The sequence below is a fragment of the Branchiostoma lanceolatum genome, chromosome 18, assembly GCF_035083965.1.
Source record: "Branchiostoma lanceolatum isolate klBraLanc5 chromosome 18, klBraLanc5.hap2, whole genome shotgun sequence".
Classification (NCBI taxonomy): Eukaryota; Metazoa; Chordata; class Leptocardii; order Amphioxiformes; family Branchiostomatidae; genus Branchiostoma; species Branchiostoma lanceolatum.
In genome coordinates this window covers 3612217-3623601 of record NC_089739.1, presented here as the reverse complement: position 1 = coordinate 3623601, position 11385 = coordinate 3612217, and the positions used below count along the sequence as shown (strand labels likewise).

The following is an 11385-nucleotide window of genomic DNA, read 5'->3' as shown; positions in this document are numbered from 1 at the left end:
TTTTAATATAGGAGCTAAAGCTGGTTTGCCCCCAAGGCTATGTCCCAAGTGCCAGACAGTTCCACCCTTAGCCCTCCTTTCCTGTTGAGGGTTGGATTGTATATCCTCTCATATATTGCCTCCCTTACTCCACGTTCAAACCAAAATCATATCCAGTTGTTTGAGTAATTGCTTTTTTGGCGTATCTTAATACCTGGATGTCTAATCTTCATCGACGTGTAGGTCGTTATGTACATAATAATGAATTGAATTTGGTGCCTTCTTATGGTGAATTTTTCTCACCATTCGGTTTTATATTGAATGACCGACTAGTGGCCAGGAAAAACTGTTTCACAAAGAATCTGTAAATGTGTTACGTATACCCTGAGGGTGCAACAGAAATATGTTCATACTAATTTTAGCCGGATAATTTGCTAGAATTTTTTCAGACATCAGATTTACAATTGTATGGTAAGCGTCACAGTACTTTGAAAGACTTAAGATATTTGCTTAATATGTTGGCAATTTCCAGAACATAACTTTTCATGTTAAATCGATGTGTCTCCTTGTAATGTGGTCATTTTACATGCAGAACCAGCAAATGTCTCGACCTTCTTGTCTCACACAGACAATAGATGTTACATTAACCCATGTCTACCTGGAGCAACACTGCGTCAAATCGCATTAAAATTATCAAAGAGAGAGACTATGGATAATTCGGGCACTTATTTAAAACCTCTTGTGACAAGTCTATGTTTCCAAGGTTTTCAGAAATCGTAATATTTTTTTCATATTTCCATTATTCTATCTCGATGGACAGGATTGCAACACCAGGCAGCTTTTTTGTTGATAATTTTTTAAGCAATTTTGCCCAATCTAAGCTAAAAAGTGGACAAAAGCACCTCCATGGTTTGTACCCGTGCGCAATACACGTTAGTGCTTATATAACAACATTGCATCCGCCTCGTTGCGCACGTGCATTTACACGTGAACAATGCAAGCGCTGCTAAATCAAACCTTCTCAATGCTTCTTTTTTTTTTCAATACAATTTTTCTTATTTTACTTAGAGTGCACACAGTATTTTTGATACAAAATATGTGCATTTTGTAGAAATATAATATTTTTACCTTGTCAAGTTTCTGTAAATACCTACTCGGTTGCTGACCTCGGATGCTGGAGTGCCACAAGATGAAACAAGTTTCCGAAAATTATTTTGTTGGAAGATGACCCTATTAACTTATAATTTTGAAATAAATGTCTGATGTTACAATAAAATGAGTCCTAGACTATGCTTCTGCAGCTATCGTAAGTACACGTCAGCGCTCCCATTCTACATCCGTCTCACCAGCACGTACACATAGATCATAGCCGCTGAACAATTGATTTCATGATGCAATTCATGACTTCATTTCACCATCCTTAACTATAGAGAACGCTGGCGATTGAGCACTCAGCTCGGCTAAATGGCCAGAATATTGATATGTACATGTCGTTAGAATATTGTTATAGCTCGTTATGCTGTCCATGTTAAGAATTCTATTATGATGTCTTGTCTTTGTCAGCAGGGCTAGCCTGTTTTCTTAACCATAGACTAGTTGGGCAGCCCTGGCATTATGTCCTGAACAGCCAAACCAATAAATAGATGGCTAGAAAACAATATCTGATTCTGCTTTGTTTGGTTTATTACTACTGATTTTATTTCCTTTCTTGCTTACAAGTCGATCTCAAACCCATCTCCCGGTTTTTTTTTTTTTACATAAATTGTTTTGAAACAGTTGTTTCATGCTCGTGGCATTTGGAAAATTAAAAGGTAATATTTCAGCGTGCATTTCCCTTTCACGGTATCTACATTAGTTTACATGTACATGTACTAGCGTTATAGCATATCTAACTTGCAATGATTCCTTTAATTAAGCTATTAATGCTATCATGTATGATGGAGCAATTTTGTAATCATCTATTTGTTTTTTCCACGTGAACTTGTACCATATGAGTTTAGCATAGCGATACTCTTAATTTTCTCTTTTTAATCGACAAAGTTTAATCTGACTTCACGAAGATTATTGCTGAACTTTCTTGCAATATGAAAGGCAGGAATTGCAAAATATAACTTACATTTTAGTGAAGTTCCGTTGATTTTTTGGCCTGATCCTTTCATGAAACATTTGTAAATTTAACATGAACAATCACGCTCTCTAAATACTCATTTTAAAACGTTTCAATTATTAAAGAAATTATTGAAAAGTCACACATTACATATTTTTTCATCATGGGTTATGGACCATGGATGCAAGTTTTCTGTTTATTGCGTCACCTATTGCTAGCCGTAAGTAAAAGTATTGACTTCAGCTTGTTCTATGTCTGACTGTAGAATATCAACGACGAAACAAAGGCATGCATAAAGATATTCTGAATTCAAAGCTATGAGACCATTAGGTTCACAAAGATTGGTGACTTTGCTAATCAATTTTGCATAGTATGATATCAGATTTTGATTCCGAATAATTCTGTTATACTTGAATTAATTTATTTTAATAGATGTAAAAGATGGATGTACTGTATGAAGCGCCCGTTTGTTGCCGAATAATAAACCCGTCTTTCGTTATTTGAATATGTCAGTATTTCTTTAATACTAGTACTTTTGAATTTCCTCTTTTTATAAAAGATTTTTTTTACTTTGTACAGTGTTATGTTGTATCAAAAGCGATCGCTTCGAGAACTAAAAGAATTCTATTCTTTGTACTACGATCAAAAAATTTGTAGCCTAGATGACTCAAATTAGCAATATTGGTAAATTTATGTTTTAAAGCAGAACAGGAAGCTATCAAAACTAGAATTGTGATTTGAAAAGTATCTGATAACAAGTTTGGCAAGTTTCATTGCTCGTAAAAGAGGTTTGTGAGGGGCGTTACATGTACATTTTGATTACTGGCGTTTCACGTGTTGTATACAGTATTGTTTGAACCTGATGTGTTGAAACAATACATGGGTCTACCTCACGTCAAAACTGCATTTACTAGTAGCTTTGTCGTCTCACAATTAAATATGAAAACATAAACAGCCGACACATAAAAAGAGACTGTAGTCATAGATTTTGCTGCTTGCGCTTTTCTTTTAATGCCTATTTGAAATATGGTGCTCCTTATGTGTTCAGGATTTGTATGGGAGAAAGTCTATATAAGGATATATTAAAGAAAATACGTTTGGTAATAAGGTATTGGAATACAGAACTGGATGAAATTCTAACATAGTAATTATCACACTATATACCATGGATTGCAATAAGATGTGTGGAAAGTTGTAGCAAATTCGAAATATGGTATACAAATCCTGGGCATTACGCCACCCATATCTGGTGGATTCATTCTTAGATTCAATAGCTTTGTCTTTTCTGCACCGAAAGTAAAGAATAAATGCGATAACTTGGATAAATATCTTGGGTCTATGCGATAACTTGGATCTATTTGAAATTCTATCGCCATGTGAAACATGACAATGGACCTGTCCACGTTCTTTCACTTGCCCAGATGGTAACAATACTTCTGATAGTGCTTCTAGACTAAAACAATGATCTGTATCATTCAGTGAACGTTCTGTCATGATCTTTCTACGCAGCCCTTTGTCGCAATGTCAAAGTATAACACTTTTCAGATGTTTTCCTAGAGCTACACCTACAGTTCTTTGTTGACAATCCTGCCCATGATGCCAACGTAACTCTCTCCTCTTTGACCGACAGTTTACCACATGATGTTGTTCATGTGGCACCAGCCTCATACTTGAATTTCATCCATTTTACAGCCTGTTTGCCATGCTCTCACAATGTGCGCTATCTGCTTGTAGTTTCTACTTAGTGATGTCCCATCTTACGTTATTTCTTCATCGCTAACTGGCTTTCTATTGTCTAAGTACCATGTAGAATAAGGCAAATATTTGCAATTGACTACCGTATCTTGAGTGATGTTCATATGCAATCGGCTACTTACATCCATCAAGGTTTTCCCAAGTTTTCTACGAACATTTCTCAGTTGCTGTGCATCGGAATTGATGTTAGCATCTGATGCATACTGTTTAGTTGGTATTTTTCTGAAACTTTACGATTATGTGTTCATCTCTTCATCCCAGTTTCATATCCCACTCCTATGACTATAAGCATCTCATTCTAGGCAACTACAGGAAAACAATAAAATGCTACATGCTGATGACATGAAGTCTTTCAACCGAGCCATTCGGTACCTCAAGTGACATTACATTAATTTCGAAAGAAGACGACAGAAATGTGGTATGGGTATAACAGGTAAGGGTGTTTCATGCAAGCAACCTCCTTCTCCAAGAAATGAAGAAAAAAATGGTATGCATTGCTGAGTTAGGAAGAGAATGTGTACCAAGGTACATGTAGGGAGGTTACTTATAACGATAGAAAATGCCAAGGTTATGAGGAAAGAAGAAACACTTGAAATTCATTCTTGTAAAGCTAAACCAACAGTCCTGTCAAACAGCATGTTTTCCGATAATCGTTGTTCGTCCGTTAGGGGTTCCGCGGTGGTCGTATCTCGTTATATCAGTCCGTTTGGGTCATTCCATGGTCGTATCTCGTTATATCGGTCCGTTTGGGTTATTCCATGGTCGTATCTCGTTATATCAGTCCGTTTGGGTTATTCCATGCTCGTATCTCGTTATATCAGTCCGTTTGAGTCGTATCTCACCATATCAATCCGTTTTGGTTATTCCATGGTCGTATCTCGTTATATCAGTCCGTGTGGGTTATTCCATGCTCGTATCTCGATATATCAGTCCGTTTGAGTCGTATCTCGTCATATCAATCCGTTTTGGTTATTCCATGGTCGTATCTCGTTATATCAGTCCGTGTGGGTTATTCCATGATCGTATCTCGATATATCAGTCCGTTTGAGTCGTATCTCGTCATATCAATCCGTTTGGTTATTCCATGGTCGTATCTCGTTATATCAGTCCGTGTGGGTTATTCCATGGTCATATCAGTCCGTTTGTGTCAATCCGTAGTCGTATCCTTTCATATCAGTCCGTTACGCCGTGGTCGTACCGCCAGCCTCCATCTAGCCTACGGGCACGTAGTGTTCATCCTCATACTCGCAGTAGTGCTCTTCGCAGACACATTCGGTGATGATGCGGTGAGTGAAGTAGAAGGACTGCTGCGTCTCGCAGTACATGGGGACGTGCTCTTCCTCGAACGCGCTGGCAGTGCAGCAGCGACACAGGTCCCTCACCATAGTACCTGGAGCGAGACAAAAGACACCGTCATCGATATACCGCAGTGTAACAGTTAAATTATCCGGTGCAATGGCCGAGTGGGTGGAGTGTTCGCCCTACATACGGTAGGCCGTGAGTTCGATCCCCGGCCGGGTCATACCAAAGACCAAAAAATTGTACATACTGCTTTCTCTGCTTAGCACTAAGCATTTGGGAAAGAGTATGGCAGTTAAACACACACCACTACCAGTGGACTAGCCCACTGCTGTAGTGACTTGCACACAGTTTTGTGGCCTAAGGGCTTTGGAACTGGAGATGGGCGCCGCCTTAGGCTAGGGTCACATTTCCAAGCCGGGGCCCGACAGGGTTGATTGAGAAAACAAAGAATAAAACATGCATATCAAGAATATACATAGCGTATGGAAGGGAGAAATCTTTAAAAAGTTTTGTGTGTTTTGTTGTCTTTTATATCATAGTTTTCGTTCCCAAAAGCTGCCCGGCCGGGTCCCGGATTGGAAATGTGACCCTAGCATAATGCACCTTTCGGTGCGGGAAGGACTTAAACAGTTAAAGTCACGTCGGCCCCCGACCGGGCCAAAGAAGGGCCACATAGGGGTCACGCCCGAAAGTGCAAAAAAAAAAAAAAGTCCGTCAACTATCCGGCCCCTTTTCCCAATTGTGACTGAAGCATAAGCATTGTATGCACTATTTGCTATCATCTTGTAATGGTCTGAAGCTACACAAAGCAAGCACGCTATGCATGAGGCAATTCCAACGGCACTGTAACAAGTGGTTATACATAAATCAAAGGGAAAATAAAACCTACTTGGCGCACGTTCGCAGATAAATGGCAAGGACCAGCTGCAGTACTCAGAGATGAATCGGCCATCAGGCGCGGAAGCTGCACAACGCTCTGTGTTACTTATGGACTTCCAATTCCTGTATATGGGCAGAAAAAATTGAGTTACATGCATGAAGGTCCAACCACATTAATCTACTTTCATTTCTCTCTCGGACGCCACTTCAAATAAAAACAAGTTATAGTAAAAGGACGATAGACCTGGATACTACAAATGAATACAGGAGCACAACACACCAGGTCCGATATGCATTTTATTAACTGGGTAAAGAAGGATCTTCATTCATCTGTTGGTGCCAATATTGATATATGAGTACTTTCCGGTCAACCCATGTTTTCTAAGTGGTACATATCAGTACCAATAATCAGGCAGGAAGAGAGGAACATGTTTTTTTTTTATCTAGCACAGTACAGAAAAAAATGCAGCGGGCGAATCTGGGAACTGTAAAAGGGTAGAGACCAATTGTGCTCCCATTGCCGTTTTCTTGTCGTAAGGGCTGTGGGTTATCCTCTAGCATAGTGTCAAATACCCTGGGAACAAGGCTAGAACCGGGCTGCTAGCGATTCCCTTCGGCGGACCGAGACAATCAGCCCGCCCGATCTAAATTAATGCTCCGGGGAGTTGTAGCAAACAACCCATCCCTAGTTCCTCAACTTTCTATCGATTGGGATATTGAGAATTTTAAGCACTTTTCCATGTATCTCGGTCCAAGCTACAGCTTTTGCTTTGTTCCAGTTAAGACCCATCCTTCCTCAGATCCTTGGTTTTTGTTCTCCACCAGTTCTTTGCAAACCTCTACGCCATACAAAAACGGGAATAGAATTACTTACGTGTTAGGTCCAGCTGCCATTCCATCTTTCCATGTCCATTGGCCTGTTTCTGGGTCGATCGCCAGACCCACCCACAGATCCTTTGTGCCAGTATAGTTTGCCAGGAGTTGTAGAAGATATGCCTGTCCACGAAAAGAGGTAAATGTGTTAGTGTCGAGTGTACAGTGGCGTCGATTCGCTAGTGGCTAGACTGACGGAAACAAGATTGAGAGGTCACGGGGTTCAATCCCTGGTATTCCTGGCTAAACGCAGTGTCCATGGAATGGGCACTTTGTACGACTTTGTACGACTTTTCTCACTCCACCAGGTGTAAGAAATGGGTATCTGCGTCGGTTTGGGAGATAAAGAAGAACTTTATTGCATGACAATTGTACATGGTACAAGGTATGGTAAGAACTCGTTAACATAACACAAAGTGGAAGTATAGAATAAGACTTAACATCATAATTACTAATACAGTACAATAAAGGCTAGCATACGTTTTCGATATTGTGTTATAATCATTGATTTAATCATTTGTTTCAGTATTTTTTCTAATGTGAAAGCAGTCATTTAGATATTTACCTATGTTCGCATTGTGAGGATTGTTGCATTTAAATATGTACTCAAAGCGATCAGTAGCATTGAGACTCTTAAAACTTGTACTTGTTTTGAGAAGTGTGAATAGCTTATGACGTAATACATCATATCTAGAGCATTCCACACGGCGGAAGGAGAGGGATTGGCCTAGACACAGCGGCTAATAAATCACTTCCCCCCAGGCCTCACAAAGGCAATGCACTGTATACATTTACTTTTTTTATAGTGTACGAAGGACTGGTTATCTAATATCACACCAATCGGTTCTTTCCGATCGGTATATCTGAATGTATACCAAAGCTGTTCTAGACTGGATACCAGGCTAGAACACTAACGTCCATTTCTACGCCAGGAGGTTGCATCCTAGCGTATCCCTTAAATGACAGTGTCAATATGTGGGGCATATTTCTTTGAAACTTGATTTCAGTTAGAAGCACCTTTCCTTATGTTTTCCTTTCCATGTTTTCTTCTGAATATAGATATTGCGCTGTACAATTGTTTTTCAAATGTTCCAATGGTGTTTTTTTTAAATTTTACTCATATCAATTTCTCTTTCGAAGTTCTTCCTGGGTTTCAAGCCTTACCTCAAGCCTTACGTATTGTTCCATCTTTAGTATGATGTTATGATTTTGTTCCTGGTTGTAGAAATTGGTGGAGGTGAATAAAGTGGTGAAAAAAATAGCCTTACCTCCTTGTCTGCCGTTGAAAAGCTTGCAAGCCGTCCTCCTAACTCTGCGCAGCGGTCCGCGGCACCTTGCTGCTCCCGTTCCTCGTCTATGACCTTGTAGCAGCTGATGTCATCATCCGTGTGCCAGTCAGCTGGGCAGTGTGGTGCCGATGCTGTAAACAGAGAGCGGTACATTACAGCACAGCTCTCAAACCTCATGTTTGGTCTTATTATGATCTAAATACGTCCCACCATTCTAGGTTGGTCACACCAATCAAGGATTTGACGAAACTTTATTGACGCAACAAAATTTGCTGGGACTGCCATTCGTTCTTCTACAACTATGGATATACAATAGCACACTGATTTTATCATTATATCAAATGATGATTATACCAAGAAATTCATGCCAAGAAAATACACAATATATGGCTAGGAGTGATTTTTTGCGTTTTGTGTCTTTTGTTCTCTTTCATATCATATTTTTCGCAGCATGAGGCATGCAGAGAATACTGGTCATGAATTCAAATATGTTTTAACCCACGGAATTTTCGACAATCATATACCAAGCCGTCAAGGATCACAAGACAAGACAGACGAATTCTGTACATGCAAGACGTACTGTAAATGCAGAAATGTTCGCGGTGGTTTTATGTTAGCGGTTTTCGCGGCGACCGTTTCACCACGAACTTAAAGCCAACGCAAACATTGTGTCCGATACTGTAGCAGTATGTGACTTCAGCACTGCCGCGAACTTAAATACACCGTGAACACACCATTTTTGTCTGAGCGGGAAATGAAAACCACGCGAACTTAAATGCATTTACAGTATTCACGACTGCTTTGTCGTGACCATCATGCAGACACACCTGAGGAATCGCCAAAAAAATAGCTAGAGCACTCACGGTGAAGGGTGGCTTGAGAAGTACATCTGCCCTCACAGTAGGTGTGCAGAACTGCCTCCGTACTCAAACAGTCCATGCCTTCCTCGTCATAGTGAATGACGTCAGTGTAGTTGTACGGCTGACACTCTTCCTCTGGTGTCCCCTCCCTTCTAAAGCCTGCAGAATGCAAAATAGTCAAAACTTTTGTTTGCATTGACGGTTATCGCTTTCTACTTTGCTACTGGAGGGATCGGCTTTATTCCGGATTTCTAGTTGAAGTGAAGTTAGAGATGAAGCTGTGGCTAATCAAAAGGGGTGCGGGGTCGGAATTTGAGATGCTTTGGGAGGGGGAGGATTTCTTAAAAATCAAACATTTCTGCTTCTCCTATTGGGTCAGTTAGTCCTCACTGTTAGTGGGCAAATGGGCTAGTGTCATGATGTTACTAACCTAGGGTAAAGAGATGTTGTTACTGTGATATTTGTAACCCGTAACCTAGGAACGGCCTGTCTTGGGGTCTTGTTACGTGGTGATCATTGAGTAAAAAAAGGGAAAAAATCGTTTCAATTTATTTGTTCAATGATTAAAACAATGATGATGTCTGAAAAAAAAAAACTATTGCCCAAACATGAAAATAAAGACAGAAGGGAAACTCTGCATATTGGTTCACACAGTTTCAGGGAGTGAATTTAATCAGATTCTCCTTTTTTTCTCAGCCCGCTACTTTCATCTTCTGCCTGCCTGCCTACCTGCCCACGTGCCAGAAATTTGCCCCTTCACTGCATGAAATGACCTCGCATCCCGTGCGGATACTGACGGATACAGGCGGATCCAACGTAACTAACGGATCCGACTAAATCCTCACGGGCTTTGGAATATTTCCGGATCGCGGAAGAATCCGAGGCCATTTCGTGCTTGCTTTCCAGATGGATCCTCCAAGAAATGAGGACACATTCATCTTCACCCTCATAAAAATGTCCAGGAACAAAGGCCTCCGTATCACACTTACATCTGTGCCTCTCACAGCAGGTTCCATTGGGCCCTCCTTCATAGTATGTTTCAATGATGTATGTTTCTGTGTAACAGAACCACGGTAGTGGTTCTTCGGGCAGACAATCATACGGAGTGCATGATCTTATCACCATTGGCATGCTGAAGGGCGGCGTCGGCAGTTCCAAGCATTCGCACGTGGTGCAATTGTCTCCCGGGAGGCCATAGACATCTCCTACCTGATAGAAGGAAAGAGATGATGAAATCAATACAGATTCAAGCACCAGTCATTTTGGGGTTCAAGCGCCACTAACTGACCAGTCTAAATGGCCGGACCTTTTAGCCTGGCTGTTATGGCGCGCGGCACGTGGACTGGCGGGCCCGGGTTCGATCCCCGTGAGCCTGGAGACTGTTCTACTCGTCTCTAGTGTTTCAGTTTGATAAAAGAATTTGCTGCAGAGAGATGTCCAAGCAATTAGAATAGGGTATATTTATTATTAGATAGCTTTTCACACTAGTTAGACTACTACATGTACATGAATAGTTTAGGCGCGATAAGTCATATCGTGTGAACCGTGTGTCTATACGCCTGTGTGTAGTTGAACAATGCAGATGCATAATGCCCGACTACATGTAGCTAAATGTTCAATTACGGTGGTAATTCGGTGGTTATAGGAAACGACCACTCCTTTACTTATGTCACCACATACAACAAGCAATATATACTGTCAAATGTAGAAATTTCCCGGCTGTTTTATGTCTGTGGATTTTGCGTTGACCTCACCTCTTTACCGCAAACTTAAAACCATCGCGAAAATTTGTATTCTATCTACTAACCACCTACCCCTTTGTCAAAGCAATCTCATCGTGCAGTATGATATGTGTTGGAGGCATCTGTTTCGGTGGCAGAACAGATCAAACGCCGAATACATTTTATGGTACTGTAGTACTTTACATGTACATATAACAGTGACAGTTGATCACAACAGCACTGTCGGTGGCGAATAATATGTGCGTCTATATATAGCACCCTTGCTGAGTCAATAGTTATAGTTGATGTAAATGTAAACCTGTACTGTACTGCTTTCGACTTCCTGCATAGGCGTTCCACAATGTACCTGTATCGCTATCGTTTCAACCGCGAACTTAAAGCAACTTCAAACTCACCATTTCACCCTACCGCGAACTTAAATGAATTTACAGTAAGCATTAAGTTATGAATGCCATGGTATAGCAAGTATTAAAACATCATCATAGATTCTTAATGTGGATGTTTTTGGGCATTCTTTTTAAAACCCACCCACCCATAATGTGATTATTGTACGAACAAGTGTTTGGTTATCCTTAGTGACTGACTAATTTTGTCGCCCT

At 40.5% G+C, this 11385-nt stretch overlaps 1 protein-coding gene across 4 annotated transcripts in view; it reads right to left on the bottom strand.

Annotated features, from left to right (window-relative positions):
* Positions 1 to 3072: 3072 nt before the first annotated feature.
* The window catches only part of LOC136424180 (mucin-2-like), a 50172-nt gene continuing 41859 nt past the window's right edge, over positions 3073 to 11385 (bottom strand). For all 4 annotated transcript variants that reach the window (XM_066412688.1, XM_066412689.1, XM_066412690.1 and 1 more), the window contains 6 exons: positions 10034 to 10253; positions 9048 to 9203; positions 8164 to 8315; positions 6897 to 7018; positions 6033 to 6145; positions 3073 to 5231 (listed from right to left, as the gene is read on the bottom strand). In XM_066412688.1, the coding sequence (XP_066268785.1) occupies positions 5053 to 5231; positions 6033 to 6145; positions 6897 to 7018; positions 8164 to 8315; positions 9048 to 9203; positions 10034 to 10253 (942 nt within the window). In that variant the 3' untranslated portion in view covers positions 3073 to 5052. The remainder of the gene's footprint in view (positions 5232 to 6032; positions 6146 to 6896; positions 7019 to 8163; positions 8316 to 9047; positions 9204 to 10033; positions 10254 to 11385) is intronic.